The sequence below is a fragment of the Theropithecus gelada genome, chromosome 2, assembly GCF_003255815.1.
Source record: "Theropithecus gelada isolate Dixy chromosome 2, Tgel_1.0, whole genome shotgun sequence".
In the NCBI taxonomy this organism is placed as follows: domain Eukaryota; kingdom Metazoa; phylum Chordata; class Mammalia; order Primates; family Cercopithecidae; genus Theropithecus; species Theropithecus gelada.
This window is the reverse complement of record NC_037669.1, coordinates 71,097,108-71,116,154: the sequence shown is the minus strand read 5'-3', so window position 1 is coordinate 71,116,154 and position 19,047 is coordinate 71,097,108. Positions and strand designations below refer to the sequence as shown.

The window sequence follows — 19,047 nt, the reverse complement described above, 5'->3', positions numbered from 1 at the left end:
AGCCAAACCATATCATTCTGCCCCAGGCCCCTCTAAATCTCATGTCCTTACATTTCAAAACAAACCATGCCTTCCCAACAGTCCCCCAAAGTCTTAACTCATTTCAGCATTAACCCAAAAGTCCAGAGTCCAAAGTCTCATCTGAGACAAGGCAAGTCCCTTCTACCTATGAGTCTGTAAAACCAAAAGAAGGCTAGTTACTTCCTAGATATGATGAGGGTATAGGTATTGGGTAACCATAGCCGTTCCAAATGGGAGAAATTGGCCAAAACAAAAGGGTTACAGGGCCCATGCAAGTCCGAAATCCAGCATGGCAGTCAAACTTTAAAACTCCAAAATGATCTCCTTTGACTCCAGCTCTCACATCCAGGTTACGCTGAAGCATGAGGTGTGTTCCCACAGTCTTGGGCAGCTCTGCCCCTGTGGTTTTGCAGGGTATAGCCTCCATTCCAGCTGCTTTCACGGGCTGGCGTTGAGTATCTGCAGCTTTTCCAGGTGCACAGTTCAAGCTGTCAGTGGATCTACCATTCTGGGGTCTGGAGAATGGTGGCCCTCTTCTCACAGCTCCACTAGGCAGCACCCCACTAAGGACTCTGTGTGGAGGCTCCAACCCCACATTTCCCTTCCACACTGCCTTAGCAGAGGTTCTCCATGAGGGCTCCACCCCTGCAGCAAACTTCTGCCTGGGCATCTAGGTATTTCCATACATCTTCTGAAATCTAGGTGGAGGTTCCCAAACCTCAATCCTTGACTTCTGTGCACCACAGGCTCAACACCACATGAAAGCTGCCAAGGCTTGGGGCTTCCACCCTCTGAAGCCACAGCCCAAGCTGTACATTGGCCCCTTTCAGTCATGGCTGGAGCGGCTAGGACACAGGGCACCAAGTCTCTAGGCCGCACACAGCATGGGGACCCTAGGCCCAGCCCACAAAACCACTTTTTCCTCCTAGGCCTCCAGGCCTGTGATGGGAGCAGCTGCCATGAAGGTTTCTGACGTGGCTTGAAAACATTTTCCCCACGGTCTTGGGAATTAACATTAGGCTCCTTGCTATTTATGCAAATTTCTGCAGCCGACTTGAAATTCTCCCCAGAAAACAGGTTTTTATTTTCTATTGCACAGTCAGGCTGCAAATTTTCTGAACTTTTTATGCTCCGTTTCCCTTTTGAAACTGAGTGTCTTTAACAGCACCCAAATCACCTTTTGAATAGTTGTCTGCTTAGAAATTTCTTCTGCCAAATACCCTAAATCATCTCTCTCAAGTTTAAAGTTCCACAAATCTCTAGGGCAGGGGCAAAACACCACCACTCTCTTTGCTAAAACTTAACAAGAGTCACGTTTGCTCCAGTTCCCAACAGGTTCCTCATCTCCATCTGAGACCAACTCAGCCTGGATTTTATTGTCCATTTCACTATCAGCATTTTGGACAAAGCTATTCAACAAGTCTCCAGGATGTTGCAAACTTTCCCACATTTTCCCGTCTTCTTCTGGGCCCTTCAAACTGTTCCAATTGCTGCCTGTTACCCAGTTCCAAAGTCACCTCCACATTTTTGGGTATCTTTTCAGCAACACCCCACTCTACTGGTACCAGTTTACTGCATTTGTCCGTTTTCAGTCTGCTGATAAAGATATACCCAAGACTGGGAAGAAAAAGAGGTTTAATTGGACTTACAGTTCCACATGGCTGGGGAGGCCTCAGAATCATGGTGGGAGGTAAAAGGCACTTCTTACATGGTGGCGGCAAGGGAAAATGAGGAAGAAGCAAAAGCGGAAAACCCTGATAAACCCATCAGATCTCATGAGACTTATTCACTATCACAGGAATAGCACCAGAAAGACCAGCCCTCATGATTCAATTACCTCCCCCGGGTCCCTCCCACAACATGTGGGAATTCTGGGAGATACAATTCAAGCTGAGATTTGGTAGGGACACAGCCAAACTATATCAAGGACCAATCTGGGTACCATAACAAGATCTTATCTCTACAGAAAATAAATTCAAAAATTAGCCAGATGTCAAATCAGAAGACAGTAATACGTATTATATATATACACACCCATGTATATGTGTTATGACAATATATATATTGTCATATATATACATATATAACATATTTATGGAAAAGAACAGCCAGGGATGGTGGCATGCACGTATAGTCCTAGCTACTTGGGAGTCTGAGGCAGGAAGATCACCTGAGCCCAGGAGAGCAAGGCTGCAGTGAGCTAGGATCATATTCCTGGACTTTAGCCTGGGTGACATATTTGCACTTATTAAAATAAAGAGAGTCCTGCAAGGGACTCACATACAACTGCAGTTACCCTTGGGGGAACAGGGAATTGGAGAGGAAGAAGGAGACTTCTTAAAAAACTTTGCATACTTCTGTGTTGTTTGAACTCATTATAAACAGGTATTACTTTCATAATTAAAAAAGTAATCACGGCTGGACATGGTGGCTCACATCTGTAATCCCAGCCCTTTGGGAGGCCGAGGCAGGCAGATCACCTATGGTCAGGAGTTCAAAACCAGCCTGGTCAACATAGTGAAACCCTATCTCTACTGAAAATATAAAAATTAGCCAGGTGTGGTGGCACACACTGTAATCCCAGCTACTAGGGAGGCTGAGGCAGGAGAATCACTTGAACCTGGGAGGCGAAGGTTGCAGTGAGCCAAGATTGCAACACTGCACTTCAACCTGGGTGACAAGGCAAGACTCTGTCTCAAAAACAAAAAAAAGTAATCATAAAGCTATACTACTACTCAGCACAAGCAAATGTGGAAAGCCCACAGTAATTTCTCCTTTTATTCATTCTGCTTGATAAGAGCAACCCTGCTGCGCCCAGAGAGGCAACTGAAGATGGGTCCCTTTATGCATGTTTGCAGGTTGGTGGCCTTGCCCATCCCACTGAGGATGCCACATGCTGAAGGAAGTAAACCGCAGAGCTTTTCAAGGAGGAGAGGGAAGGCCCCATAGGTTTCCTTGTGGGGACAGTTTGGAAAATATCACCAAGATGTGAACTGCAGTAACAGCTACCTCCCTGCTCTTCCCTGGGCAAACTGCTCGTCCAAAACCATCAGGACTCTGGCAACACTATCCACTGTGAAGGATTCATGTCATAGTCAGCCTGCAGGTCACAGTGCTGCTTAATTTAAGGCCTTACCAACAAAAGGGAAACAGCAGCCACACAAACCCTTACTTAGTGCCATCCCCATCCAACCTACCATCTTCTGTGGGCCTGATTTCTGGAGCAATCTGGCAGAGCTGCCTGTCCTGAGAACCTGGCTTAGTAAATGGCAAAGACTTCTTTGACCAAGAATGCAGGTTTAAAATGGATGCACAGGGAGTGGTAAAGGAGTGGGGGTAACACCGAGCAGCCACCCTACTGGGCTACCCCCATCCTGCCTATCTGTGCCAGAGCGGAGGTCAGACTGCCCTCATGTCTCATGCTCAGCAGACTGAATAACCTGGAGTCTTCATGGTGGCCGTGCATCCTACTCCAGTAGCCACAGAGAAGGGGAGGGTTGTAGAAGCTGGCTCACTATAACAGTCCATTTGAGGAAGATGTGGAAAAGCATGCAACGGGTACAAGGAAGCTTCTGGAAGCATCTGATAAATTTATGTCAACTTAGTTTGGCAACTTAGGTACAGTCCTCTTCAGAGGACTTTAAGAAGACGACACAGCACTGTGGTGTCCAAGCACAGGTCTGGGGTCAGGCTGCCTGGATGGAAACCTTGGTTCTGCCCTCACTGACTGCATTATCTTACAACACTCACCTGCTGCTCAGGCCTCGGCCTCTTGTCTGTAAAATAAGCTAATGAAAACTCAAGTCCATGGGGGGTCATGAGCAGGAAATGAAGTAACATAATTTATGTTAATTACAAAATTTAAAAATAATTTTGTTTAAAAAGGGCAAAACAACCATGAGTTAACAATTTAGGGCTTGTAATGGCTGCTGAGTGTGGCCTGACTTCACTGATACAAAAAGAAGAAAAGAAAGGGACTGTTGTTCCCTTTGCTCACAAAACATTTCCAAGAAATGAAACTGTGGTGGCAGCAAAACTGAAATACAAAAGGGAAACGTAAATGTATATAGATGGAAAATAAAAGAAAGTATTAACATACCAAGAATTATAGTCTCATCAGACTTCAAAATCTAACTCAAAGTCTAGGGAGCAGTTTTCCTGAAAACCTTTTTACACAGCTCTACTACAAGCCTCTTATCAGTGAAAAAAGGGTCAGCAAAACTATCTCTCCTTCTGCATGAGAATTTGACCTCCTGTTAACTAGCTAACTCAGCTCTCTGGAAATGGCAATGGCTTGTGTCAACCGTGCGCCTAGGCAGCATTGCTTCTGATCTAAACAGATAGATGCTTGATGGGTAAATTGCATCTGGACTGGGAAAGCCATGTTCCAGCTTTCCTGAGTACACTGACTCCTGAAACCAGGCATGTCTCTTTCAGGGATCCTGGGGACTTTGCCAATGCAGTTGTGTCAGGAGATGTTGGGCTCTACAGGATATGAGGCTCTTAAGCCAAGGCATCGCCTGTGCCTGCCCCAGGCGAATCTTGTCTCCTTGCACCTGAGCTGTGCTGTGTGAACTGCTAGCACTCCCTCTGGAAGAAACACCTGAGGATGCCCTGCCAGCAAGCTGTGGTTCCCCTGCAATGTCATCCTGAATAGACTCACATCAAGAGCCGAGCATATGAATGTCGTGAGTCAGAATGTTGAGTGGAACCTTATATGACCCCTTGGTAGGTGTTCCAACTTCCCAGTATAGGCAACCTCTCTCATGTACACTACAAACCATTTATTCTCCTTATTGTAATTGTCACAGTTAACATTCAGAGCACAAGTACTGTGTACCAGGCATTGCAACTGTTCATTCACTATTTGGTTCATTCTCAAAGTGACACCTAGGTAAGTGTCATTATCTCACTATCTCATTTCAGAGCTGAAGATTCTGGGGCACATCTTGGGGTTTCCTTAGCAGGTGGAGGGGCCAGATATGGGAAGAAGCAGGGAAAAGGCAGGCAAAGAGAGAGAAGGAAAAAAGATTGCACCAAAATCAAATAAATAGCAGGTGTCACTCAATGCATGTATTTATGTGCATGCCTAGGAACTGCCCTATACAGTGAGCTGAAACTCACAGCATAATTCAGCACAAAGGACATAGTAATGGGGAAGCTGCTATTAAGCAAAGGCAGACAGTAAATGCAAAAGGTCAAACAGTAAACAGAGGCAAGCACTTCCAACATAGGTTATACAGGTTGAGTGAACAACAGCCTTTTTTTTTTTTTTTTTTTGAGACAGAGTCTTGCTCTGTCACGCAGGTTGCAGTGCAGTGGCATGATCTTGGCTCAATGCAACCTCCACCTCCAAGGTTCAAGTGATTCGCCGACCACAGCCTCCTGAGTAGTTGGGACGACATGTGTGTGCCACCACATCTGGCTAATTTTTGTATTTTTAGTAGAAACAAGATTTCACCATATTGGCCAGGCTAGTCTCGAACTCCTGGCCCCAAGTGATCCACCCGCCTCGGCCTCCCAAGGTGCTGTGATTACAGGTGTGAGCCATCACACCCAGCTGAATAGCAGTCTTTCATATGTGTGTCCCAGAGGAACACTGAGCCAAAGTCACTAAATCTCTGGCCTTGGGAGCTCCACCCATCCAGAAAGGGAAAGAAACCTTCCCCACTGCCTCATTCTAAAATTCAAAGAACGAAGGTACACACATACATACCTATCTGCCTATACGTATATGCACATGTCAACACATATATGTACAGATACATTCACACCCATCCGCATATGCGCCGGAGTGTATATTGAAAAGTATGTGTCTGAAAATTCTGTTTCACAACATCAGAGTCACACACTGATACAAGGGAAAGACAGTACTGAAGCAGAGAGCACATTCATACTTACAGTGTCCCACATCACGATGTACACGTCAGTACTGAATGAGTTATTAACGTGCTGAGTAAGATAAAGATTGATGAAATCACAGAAGTGATGATACATGTTAACACCTAGTGTTGGAAAATGAAACTACATTAATTAACACCAAAGAGTACATGATCAAGCAAGTTTTATTCTATCCCATCTATTTACGGTTTAAGAGAATTTTAGTTGAAATAAATGGAGGAAAAAATAACTGTTTTGTTTTTCCAAACATGAAATGATCTAGATACATAGGTAGTCCTCAATTTACAGCCTGATTGGGTTTCAAAAGTCACTCTAAAATTGGTTATTTAAAATCAGGAATGCATTTCCCCATATATCCCAAGTAACAAGTGATCATTAAGTTTCCAGAAAAAAACAAGGTAGGTCTATTTAACTCAAAACCGAGTTGAACTACAGGGCCAGGAAGACAACTCATTCTTTCTTCTGACTTTATTTATTTTTTTTTATCAGGGGTAGGGTCTTGCTATGGTGGCATGTGCCACCATGCCTAGCTTGATCGTTTATTTTTTAAAGTCAATTAAGGGGCCAGGCGCAGTGGCTCACACTTGTAATCACAGCACTTTGGGAGGCTGAGGCAGGCCAATCACTTGAGGTCAGGAGTTCAAGAACAGCCTGGCCAACATGGTGAAATCTCGTCTCTACTAAAAATACAAAAATTAGGCGGGCGTGGTGGCACCTGCCTGTAATCTCAGCCACTAAGGAGGCTGAGGCAAGAGAATTTGCTTGAACCTGGGAGGCGGAGGTTGCAGTGAACCAAGATCACACCACTGTACTCCAGCCTGAGCGACAGAGTGAGACCGCATCTCAAAAAAAAAAAAAAAAAAAAGAAAGAAAAAGAAAAAAAAAAGCAATTAAGCAACATCTGTTCATCATGGAAGTATTGGCAATGACGGCAACTAATATTTTGGTAATTTTCATTCCTGTCTCTTTTTTCCCTATTTAATTATTATATATATCATTCCGGGAAAACCATTAACCAACTATCATATAAAAGAGGTGAATGTCTTGTGTTCTGATTGAAAGAGAAGGAATTCTGGAGTAAGAAGCTGAATTCCAGCACAGCCATGCGTGTGCAACATTCTTAGATGAGTTCATCAAGTCCCTAAGCTTTAGCTTCTCTATAGAAATGGGAAATAGTTACCTAAGTGCCAGCTTTATTATGAGAAACCCAAAGATAATACATCTTAAAGTACCCATCCCAGTGCCAGGCACATAGGAAGACCTGAATGAAGACTAGCTGGATCCCACTAGGTCAGATAGAGTGGAGAGGGCTGTGGGTGCCACTATTTGTAAATTCACATTCCACTCATTAAAAAGAAACAGAACGTGCACCCTCTCCACTTAGGTATGCAGGACCCAATATTCATCCTGGAAATGTACAAATCTAAATGGGATGAAATTCCAAGAACTGACACTTAGAGCATGCATTTTAAAGGTGGGAAAATATTAAGTAAAAAAAAACCAGGGAGTCTCAAAAGCAGAAATCATAAAATATTCTGACTTCATTCCCACAGTGAATAATAACATTGTGTGCCAGAAATAACAGTATAAAAATACTCTGTTTTTTTCAGCCTGGTTATCTTAGATGATTGTTTGGAAGGGCTAATTTTTTCATCCAGAAAAAAACCTGGCAAAGAATGTATTTTCAAATTAACAAGAAAAATAAAGTTCTATCAGAATCCATCCTCTTTTCCCAGGTTAGCCATAGAGCACACACAAGCTCTTTCACATAACGTTTAGTGAGTTCCTAACAGTTACTGAGGAATGCAGCAAGCACCAATCAGTGCTTGGGGCTGCAAGAATTTATAAACAGAGAAGAAAACATAAGCTCCATCCTTGAGGAATGTGCCCCCTAATGAGTCTTGATCTGTAGAATTCTCATTTTCCTAAGGTACAAGTTAGCATGAAAAGGAAAACTGAACCAGGCACAGTTACTCACACCTGTAATCCCAGAACTTTGGGAGGCCAAGGCAGGAGGATCACTTAAGCCCAGGAGTTCAAGACCAGCCTGAGCAACCTAGTGAGATCCCGTCTCTAAAAAAATATTTTAAAAATTAGCCAGGCATGGTGGTGCATGCCTGTGGTCCCAGCTACTTGGGAGGCCAAGGTGGGAGGATCACTTGAGCCCAGGAGGTTGAGGCTGCAGTGAGCTGTGATCATGCCACTGTACTCTAGCCTGGGCAATAGAGCAAGACTCTGTCTCTAAAGAAAGAAAAGTAAAATTGGAAGACAGCATAATTTAGAAGAAAAAAAGTAGAGTTATGAATATAGGAAAGAAATGGGACATGTCTACTCTAGCCTATTATTCTCACTTTATATACTTTATTGTATAAGTATCTGCATAAATTTAATAGCTCACACATATTTGCCACTTTTACAGGCAGTTCAGTGTTTTCTTTGCCCCTTTTTAATCTTCATATTTTAAAAACGAGTCAAAACCTGGAACACAGCATTTTTACTTGCTCTTAGTTCAAAAATCTAAACTTGTTTGATTTCAGAATTTAATACTTTGTAATATAAGAATTATGACTTCAGAAGGCAGAGCACATTAAAACTATGATCAATAAATTATAGTAATTCTGAAATATGTGTGACAGAGGCTCTCTATATTTCACTGTAAACCCAACCTCTCATGAATTTTTATATGATCTAGCACAGTAATCCCTGTCTCTCATAATGAGAGAGACAATATAGTACAATCTGTGTTTCTCCTCTCCAGTGTAACTAGTTCACAAAGTTAAAGCTCTACTTGCAAGCTGAGAAAGAGGCTATAAGTATAAATGATAAAATAATTTTAATCTTATTTCAAGAATAAATTACACTGGTAACTTCCAGAAGAATTTTAAGTTCACTTTAGTCATGAAAATTACACAGAAGGTTTGCTAGCACAGGTCATGGACACTTCTTTCCCACCCATACTATACACATGGCTTTTAATATTTTTTTAAATTTATTTTTTATTTTTAAGACGGAGTCTTGCTCTGTCGCCAGGCTGGAGTGCAGTGGCGCGATCTTGGCTTACTGCAACCTCCACCTCCTGGGTTCAAGTGTTTCCCCTGCTTCAACCTCCTGAGTGGCTGGGACTACAGGCGCCCACCACCACACCCAGCTAATTTTTTTATATTTTTTTAGTAGAGATGGGGTTTCACCATGTTGGCCAGGATGGTCTTGATATCCTGACCTCATGATCTGCCTGCCTGTGCCTCCCAAAGTGCTGAGATTACAGGCGTGAGCCACCGCGCCCAGTCCGGCTTTTGATTTTAAACATCTTTTAATGAAAGACCATCTAAATCAAGCGATTAGAGAAACGAGATGGGATAAATTTAGTTACAAAAGCATAAATATGCCTTCTTCATCTCTCATTCTTTGATTTTGGTTAAGTCCTTTGATACAAATGTGAAGGTTTCTTCTAAAATGCCAAACGTGTAAAATAATGGGAAGTTCAAACTAGTTCAACTACTACTTCAGAGAAGAAAGCAAAAAAACAAATCTGCTGTTTGTCATACTGCCTCCAAAAAATTCATAGAGAATTACTGCATCCAAAAAAAGGAATAATGTCTCATTAACAAATACACAAATAACAGACAAATTAACTTCTCACCTGCATCTAATTTCATGAAATATGTTGGTTTTTCAATGACAATGTCACATTTAGCATCTTCTATAGGTGTGAAGTTGAGCTGAGTATAGCTTTGTAGCTCAGCAAACCTGAAATTATGAATTGGGATATGACTTTAAACTGATTCTCCCAAACTTCCTATTACAACATTGTAACTTAGGATCTGTTCATTAGGCAGATTTTACCTCTAGTTGGTAGAGACACTCCTATGGACACCTGTAACTTCTAAAACTTACTGACATTTATATAGGTTGATATCAATTTTAATGTTAAGACAAAGAACACGCCAGGTGCAGTGGCTCACGCCTGTAATCCCAGCACTTTGGAAGGCAGAGGCAGTCCAATCACGAGGTCAGGAGATCAAGACCATCCTGGCCAACATGGTGAAACCCCATCTCTACTAAAAATACAAAAATTAGCTGGGCATAGTGGTGAGAGCCTGTAGTCCCAACTACTCAGGAGGCTGAAGCAGGAGAATCGCTTGAATACGGGAAGCGGAGATTGTAGTGAGCCGAGACTGCGCCACTGCACTCCAGCCTGGCCAAGAGAGCAAGACTCCATCTCAAAAAAAAAAAAAAAAAATGACAAGGAACAAAAATTATTTTAAAATTCAGTCTTATGTGCAAGATAGTTAGACTGGGAACTTACCACACAAAGAAGATATTTATATATTGGGTTGTCTAAATAACCTACCAGTAAAAGGAGAAGACTCAAAAGATTTCCCAACGAGGCTCAAAAAGAACAATGAGCCAGAGGAACCTTGACAGACTTCTTGGATTCTGAGAGACAGCATTCCAAGAATCACCCAGTGCCTCAGAAAGACAGCAGAGACAGCTAAGTGTCCCAGAAGAAAGGAAGTTTATCTCTTGGAAAACATCTTTGGAAGCCACACAGCACAAATTTCTTCCAAACAAAAGAAGACAATCCCAAGCATGGATCGTCTGTACCTCTTCCTTAAGATCATACCTCATGTAAAACAAATATCAAATAGATCCTTTTAAAACACAATGCCAACATAGTGTGGTGGTTTCAAACATAGGTCTACAAACTCTTTAATACCTCTCCCTTCAAGAGGAAGAAGTTAATTCCCTCCCTTTAAGAGTGGGCTGGACTTAGTGACTCACTCCTAACAGGCAGAATACAGCAGACCTGATGGTAGGACACTTCTGGGATTCAGTTATACAAGTACTGTGGCTTCCATCTCAGAGCATGTACTCCCTCAGACCATGTGCTCCTGGGAAAGCCAGGAGCCACACTGTGAGCAGCAGTAGGGAGAGGCCCATATGATCAACACTGAAGTCCCTGGCCAAGAGGAGACAAGGCTTACAACAACAACCTGAGTGACTTTAGCAGCAGATTCCCCAGGCCCAGGTTGAGTCTAGAGATGGCTACAGCCCTGGCCAACTCAGCCAAGCTGCTCCCAAACCCTGACCCTCAGAAGTATTGTGAGATAATAAATGTCTGTATTTTAAGCTGCTAAATTTTAGAGTGATTTGTTATACACAATAGGTAATAAATACAAATAAACCCTAGGGTACACTTTGGAATAACCTGTCACACAGCAATAAGTAACTAATACAATTAAGCCCTGTGCAACTACCATGTGGAATCAAATATCAAAAAGTACCAGGAATCAAAAAGCCCACTTGATTATAGAAACTACCTCTTGTAAAAGTCTGCTAAGTGACTTGAGAGACTGCATTGCAGACTGCAAAATGCCAGATAAATGTGTGGTAGATTATTATTCTGAATGATCTGCAGCCAAGCAGTGAGGTCTCTTTAAGGGGGAAAAAAAAAAAAAAAAGTTTTCTAAACTGGGTTTTTTTTTTTTTTTTTTTTGAGACAGGGTCTTGGTCCATCACCCAGGCTGGAGTGCAGTGATACAATCATAGCTCACTGCAGCCTCAACCTCCTGAGCTCAAGCAAACCTCCCAGCTCAGCCTCCCAAGTAGCTAGGATTATAGTGGCGTGCCACCTCACCCAGCTAATTATTTTTTATTTTTTATTTTTTAGAGATGAGTTCTCATCCTGTTGCCCAGGCTGGTCTTGAACTCCTCGCCTCAAGTAATACTCCTGCCTTGGCCTCCCAAAGTGCTGCAATTATAGGCATGAGCTGCCATTCCTGGCCTTGGCATGGACGTTTGACCTTGAAAATTAACATGATGTAAGTAACCTATGTGACTATACAGGAGTAGCAGGAGAGTTTCTTTGGGATGATGGAACGATTCTGCATCCTGATTATGGTGGTCCCCACCCCCACTTCCCCCTCCCCCTTCCTCTACCGCTCCCTACCTACACACCCGCACCTACATACATGATAAAATTTTAATGAGTGCAGGTAATTGCTGGTGAAACCTGCACAAGTTAATACTACTGTACCAATGTCAATTTCATTATTGTGATCATTGTGCCACGGTTATATGAGATATTATCATTAGAGGAAGCTCAGGGAATTAGACAATGTACAAGTTCTCCTTGTACTATGATATGGTTTGGCTGTGTCTCCACCCAAATCTCATCTTGAATTGTAGTTCCCATCATGGGAGGGACCCAGTGGGAGATAACTGAGTCATGGGGGTGGGTTTTTCCTGTGCTGTTCTCAAGATCTGATGGTTTTACAAAGGGCATTTCCCTCTGCACACACTCTCTTGCCTGCTGCCATTTAAGACATGCCTTTGTTCCTCCTTTGCCTTCTACCATGATTGTGAGGCCTCCCCAGCCATGTGGAACTGTCAGTCCATTAAACCTCTTTCCTTTAAAAATTACTCAGTCTTGGGTATATCCTTATAGTAGCTTGAGAACGGACTAATACATACTATTTTTAAACTTCTATGAGTCTAAAATTATTTTAAAATAAAAATTTTTTAAATTCAAAAAGCTGGCCAATGATGTTAACAGTCAGAGTAGCATTTACCTTTGGAGAGGGGGATGGGGGTAGAGCCTGGAAGGGAGCCTGAGGTGCGCACGATGTTCTATTTTTGGACCTGGGTAAAAGTTACATGGGTGGGTTCACTTTTTCACAATCCAAACTGTACCTTTTTCTGTATGCTTGTTACATATTTTAATATATGTGTATTGTTTTTTAAGTGTGTTCCCCAAAAGACATTTTTATTTTTTAGAGATGAGGTCTCATCATGTTGCCCAGGCTGGCCTTGAACTCCTGGGCTCAAGGAATACTTCTACCTTGGCCTCCCAAAGTGCTGCAATTATAGGCATGAGCCCCCATTCCTGGCCTTGGCATGGACGTTTGACCTTAAAAATTAACATTATGTAAGTAACCTATGTGACTTTGTAAGTGAATAAAACTCAGCAATTGTGAGTTAATAAAAATGGATTTTTGAGCTGATTTTTTTCTTTCATTAGCAAACAGTAAGTACTATATCTACTATTATAAACACATATTTAATTCAGATGCAGCTGAGGGATTCACTCGGTTTCTGTCACTTCCCAGAAGCTCATGCCAAATTATGTACAAATGAAGTAACATTTTCCATTTGAGAGTCCCCATTAATATCTGCAAGTGCCAAAAATAACGGCAAATATTTCTGAAACAGATATGTTAAAAATATCTTACCATGACTGCAGAGGGCTTTTGCGCTGACCTTCAGACATCAATGTACGGATGTCAAGTTGACAGTGCCCTCCAATTTCACCACTCTGGAAAAAGTCCTCCTTAAATCTGGTGTATAACAAAACATTAAGGAGAGTTCAGAAAATTTCTTCATGACCCAAGCACGTGGGTTGTAACTAAAGAGGGTTACCAACTTCCAAACTCAATTTTTTAAAAGAATTCAACTATTTATAATAGAAAATTTCAAGTGTATATGAAAGTAACAGAATCATATCAGGACCTAATGTATCTACAACCCAACTTTGCGATGCGATCTGAGTCATCCATCCCCCATCCATTCCCCAACCCCTCCGCCATATCATCAAAAACAAATTCAAGAAATATCCCTTCAGCCAGGCCTGGTGGCTCACACCTATAATCCCAGCACTTTGGGAGGCTGAGGTGGGGGGATCACCTGAGCTCAGGAGTTTTAGACCAGCCTGGGCGATGCTGGGAGACTCCATCTCTTCAAAAATTAAAAAACTAGCCAAGCTTGGTGGTGCACTTCTGTAGTCCCAGCTACTTGAGAGGCTCAGGTGGGAGGATCACTTGGGTTTGGGAGGTCACAGCTGCAGTGAGCCATGATTACACCGCTGCACTTCAGCTTGGGCAACAGAGCAAGACCCTGTCTCAAAAAAAAAAAAAAAAAATCCCTGGATCTGAAATATTTCACAATTTATATTAGATGTTAACATTAACCACTTAAGTACCTGTCATGATTTCTCTTGATGTTTCTTAAATCAAGGTAGAGATTGGTTGCTCTGCAGTACTGAAGATAACGGGAACACATCAGACTTGAGTCACTCTGAAGGTTGTGCAAAAGAAAAAAATAACCATAAGTATTAACATAGCAAAGACTCACCCAGACTTGCTGGACATGTTGACAGCATGGATACCCTCACGTTCGAACCACACGACATGACAAGGAAAGCTCTCCAAAGACTGCATCTGCTGAAGGATATTTTCTCCTTCCCAGCTGACCCTGGCCAAGCACACTTTTGCCAGTTTCCCACTTTTAAGGTACTATGGAGAACTCCCAAACAATCTGTCACTTCAAATTTTAAAACCAAGAGCTGTAGAGGTGGCTCAGTTCAGTCCCCTTTAAAAGAAAAAAAAGCACCCAGAAACAGTACTACTACCCCCACAGCTATGTGAAAAAGCAGCTTCCAAAAGCAAGCCAAAAGAAACAAGGAAAAATGCACACATAAGAGACATTAAAAGCGGGGAGGGAAGTTTGCCAGTTTTAATAAGAGGTACTTTCTGCAAACCGTAAAGCTTGTGGGAGCCTCTATCTCAACAGCAACATGAGGGCAATATTTTCTAAATAATTGAAGAAAGGAATTGAAGAGTCAGCTACCAGAGTCTGATTCTATTTCAACCAATCTGGGTTGTGCTGAGAGCTTCAAAAACTTTTATCTGCTCTGGGTTTTATTTATCGATTTAAATGTCATTTTAATTGTTTTTCCCTAACTCCCAATGAACACAAAGCCTTAATCTTGACCTGCATGGCGTTTTGGAGTCTGTAGTTGGTAAAAGATTGCAATGGACTGAATGTTTGTGTCTCTGCCAAATTCATATGTTGAAATTCTAACCCCCAATGTGATGATATTGTTTAGAAGCCACCCAGTCTATGGTATTTTGTTATAACAGCCCAAACAACTAAGACAAGGATCATACTCTGCTAGCACAAAGCAAATCAAGGTAAATCTTAGCCAAAAGAACATTCTACAAGCCATCTTGAAAGAGGCGTGCAAGATAGGGGTTGTCATTCTTCTCTTGCCTTTTCCATGTGAACAGCTAGACTTGAGCCAAGTGTGCAAGACAGAACAGAACTCTGTTAAAGATACCCTGCAGCCGTGCAGTTTAATGGCATGCCTCACATCCTCAGGCCTCATTCTCCTTGCTAGAATGCTCAAAGCTCTATGACGTGACACCCCCCAATAGCTCTATAAAGCATATAATCAGTTTTTGAATGTGAGTAAATTAAAAAATTTTTTAGGTCCCCAGTGTGGTTGGAGATTGGAGACTGGAGACCCCTGAGATGTCAGAGACTCAGGGTTCAGGATCATTGAATTAAAGAATAGTGTACCTTAATCGTAAGTGCTTACAACTTCATCAACCTTTAAAAAATAATGCTCAGCCCTTTGCTGGGAATCAGGCCCTGCTGCACTGAGCATTTTTATCTGCAGAACCTCATTTCTTCCTTACCATATACTACATAATGGGCATGGCTTTAAGGCAGAGGAAATTGAAACAAGGAAAGCCTAAGTACCTTGTCCAAGACTCAGGATCTGAGTTGTAGTTGAGAGCCTGCTCTTGTATTTACTACCCCAAACCACCTCTGGACAACATGTTTATCTGATCCACTGAGGTACAATATGGTATGGTTGAAAGTAAACTGGAAAAAACCTGCATTTTAATCCTAGATGTATAATTAATTCTAAAGGGCAGCTGTGCAGTCTTGGAGAAGTTGCTTAACTCCTCTGAGGATCCTGTATTGCACACTGATAAAGTGGCATCAGTAGTATCTGCTATAACGCTTATGAGCATCAAACCAGGTAACATACATAAAAGCTTTCTGCAAACTGTAAAGCTCTGGGAAAACATAGAGCGGTATGGTGGTATTACATCATCTGTCCCAAACTATCTGAGAATAAATTTGTAAAGATGCAATTTATCAACTTCTCTTCTTTAGCATATGTTTGGGGGAAAGATTCTAAACCTAAAAATATTTCGACTGTCTTAAAATATGACTATCTGATAAACGTGGGATAAGGAGGACAGGGTTTCCAAAGGAAAGAGAACAACCTATTTAGGAAAGTTACATAAAATTCTAAGCCAATAACTAAGTGAGAGTGAGGAATTCCTTTCATAGTGCCGTCTATCTTATTTTTACATTACAACCTAAATGATAAATATTAAAAATCAATAATCAATAAATAATAAAAATAAAACAGCTTGGTTGGACACAGTGGCTCACGCCTGTAATCCCAGCACTTTGGGAGGCTGAGGTGGGTGGATCCGTTGAGGTCAGGAGTTCGAGATCAGCCTGGCAACATGGCAAAACCCTGTCTTTACTAAAAATACAAAAATCAGCTGGGAGGGGTGGCACACGCCTGTAATCCCAGCTACTCGGGACGCTGAAGCAGGAGAATCCCTTGAACTCGGGAGGCAGAGGTTGCAGTGAGCCAGGAGTGTGCCACTGCACTCGAGCCTGGGCAACAGAGAGAGACTCCGTCTCAAAAATAAATAAAATTAAAATTAAATAAACAAGCTTATTTAGTAAGGAGCGAAATACCCACCGTTTCCTTAGGCTGACAGAGCATATGCATCTCCTCCAGCCTCTCTCTGGCATATCCAAAGTCAGCCTGTTTCCAGAATATGTCCTCAGCTGACTCAAGAGTGTCCGTCCTATTTGCAAACAAAAATATTCTGTGGTTTTTTCTTTTTACTTTTTTTGGACCTTGAATTTTTATTCTAAAGGTTAAAATGCTAAAGGTTCCTTATTACTTTAATTTTGTTACAGTATACTATCATCATAGTTTTTCCAAAACTATGCCTCACTACATGAAATTACCAAACTAAGTTATTCACAGAATTATTCCCTTATCATAAAAATATGTAACAGACATGTATGAAGTTATCCCCTGAAACTGAAGACAATGACGCATTCTTAATTACTATGTTTTCTTTACCACATTAACACTGCATGTATTAGAAGTACTAATTACACTTAATTCTCCCAGGAAGAATCAAGAGGAAACCATCCATTTATCTTCTTAGTATACACTGGGGGAAAACATCATCTATGGTCCCAGCTGTTTCTCCCTCTGGCAGAGGAAATGACAGATATTCCTATCCCAGTGTGAAATAGTCAAGTTGAATTCATGACTGTGTAAGCAAATTAATATCTAACTGAATTACTATCTAAAACCAAAAGAATCCAGCTAGAAATTAGGGCATCAACATACACTGTATAGAAAGAAGACTTGAAGAGGGTATTCCACATGGAAACTTACCATCCCATGTCGACATAGCTGCAAACTGGGTAACCAAACCTGAACTCTGGTTTACAGGATTTCTCATAACCCCAGCAGTACTTTAGCTTTTCTAGGTGTTTCTAGAACATAAAACTTACATTGATTTCCCTTCTTCTGACATTTAGAGAAGACTCTTACATTTTTCCATTAAGAAAACAAATCATTATAGAGCATTCATGTTTACATTTTATAATATGTCATCTTATCATAATAAATTTAAAACTTACAGTTAATTCTAAAAAGAGCAGTCTCAAGGTTCTTAACAACCCTCCCTCCTTATCACCCCCACCATATCTGTCCCCTAACCAAAAGTCTGGGCTTTACCTAGATGCTCAAAGACCACTTGAATTTGAATTTCTTGAAGTAGCTTAAGAAACTGCCTTTCTCAGTGAGCAAGCAGATTCTAAAATCAGTCCCTAAAAGACATATAAACTGGAATTTGTGCTACCAAAGGAATCACAGCTAAAGTGAATGAATCAGCAACTTTACTCAGCAATCAAGATCAGCAGAGACCCCACAACACATGGACAACTCTGCCACCCTTGGGAACCACCCAGCTGCTGCTGGACAAGGAGCTCAGAATGCTCTTCTGCACGGCCCCAGGAGCGATGCTGGTCTGGTTCCCAAGTCTGCTTTTCCATATGCTTCCTGTGCCAGCACCATGGGAAAGGAAGTGTCTCACAATGCCCAGCTTTGATCTCTGAGGCCCTGTGAGATGTCTTAATGGGCTCCTATTTGAGACCTTTCCAACTCCTCTAAAACAGAAAGAAAGCCACAGTAACAGGCTTAATTATGTGGAGTCAGAGGCTGAGGTGTCATTACTGAAATTAAGTGCTAAGTGATCCTCTTATGTGCCATTTAAGAAAGAAGAGGTGTGAAATTCTTTAGTTACTTTAAACAAGATGTTCTTTCCTGCATAAAATCTAATTGCTTCTTTACAGAGTTTACAAATAGTATTGGCTACTTGTTTTAGAAGTGATTTCGATTTTAAATTTCTCTCTTACGAATGGGACATAATTTTAAGCAGTTTAGTCACTTAGAAGTATTATATGAAACTGAAACAATGATTAACTTATACAGTGACAACCAAAAATTAGAATTCTACCTTCAGCTTCAGGTTATAAAGCAGAACCAGTAAGCCAGCCAAAATTGCATCCTCATAAAAATAAGGAAAGAAGAAATAATACCTACCTTATATGGACAAAGAGAGTCTTTCTTACAGACAGTGGCAATATGCCTATTGTTGTGCAAAAAGAAGGGAATGTGCTCCTCTGGCAAGCGGATACTGGCATAGTTATACAGAGGTTCGCCTGGAATGCTGTGAGTGTTAGGAGGAGCTTCATTCTGATCACTCAGTGGGACTTCATGAAGTAAGACTCCAAAGACAAACAACATTAACATAGCAACCTGCAAACCTAGAGATCAAATTGAAGACATCTTTGTTAACAAATTTCCTTTAAAAGCCAAAACAACAACAACAACAACAACAACAACAAAGGGTCAAGAGCTAAGTATAATTACAAAGCACTTTGCTATCCCACTGTGTAATGTTCCTTTGTTAAATTTTCTTTTAGCACTTGCTTGGTGCCAGGCACCACATTAGCAAATGGGTATACAGAGGTGAACAAAACAAGAAAGCGCCTGGCTCTCATGGTGCCTTTAAACCTAGTACGACTGTCGTAAACAAGCAATCAAATAAATAAACAACTTCAGCGGATGACTGGGCCTGTGACTCAAACCAACTAGGGGCCAGCAAACTTTTCCTGTAAAGGAGAAGCAGTAAATATTTTTGGCTTTGCCAGACATAAGATCTCTGT

General features: G+C 41.5%; 1 protein-coding gene across 2 annotated transcripts in view; it reads right to left on the bottom strand.

Moving 5' to 3' along the window:
* Nucleotides 1–19,047, bottom strand: part of EOGT (EGF domain specific O-linked N-acetylglucosamine transferase) — a 39,533-nt gene that overhangs the window by 16,217 nt on the left and 4,269 nt on the right. For both annotated transcript variants that reach the window (XM_025377928.1, XM_025377927.1), the window contains exons 4-10: nucleotides 18,422–18,645; nucleotides 17,210–17,310; nucleotides 16,493–16,601; nucleotides 13,901–13,995; nucleotides 13,155–13,259; nucleotides 9,563–9,669; nucleotides 5,923–6,026 (exon numbers count right to left, since the gene is read on the bottom strand). In XM_025377928.1, the coding sequence (XP_025233713.1) occupies nucleotides 5,923–6,026; nucleotides 9,563–9,669; nucleotides 13,155–13,259; nucleotides 13,901–13,995; nucleotides 16,493–16,601; nucleotides 17,210–17,310; nucleotides 18,422–18,631 (831 nt within the window). In that variant the 5' untranslated portion in view covers nucleotides 18,632–18,645. The remainder of the gene's footprint in view (nucleotides 1–5,922; nucleotides 6,027–9,562; nucleotides 9,670–13,154; nucleotides 13,260–13,900; nucleotides 13,996–16,492; nucleotides 16,602–17,209; nucleotides 17,311–18,421; nucleotides 18,646–19,047) is intronic.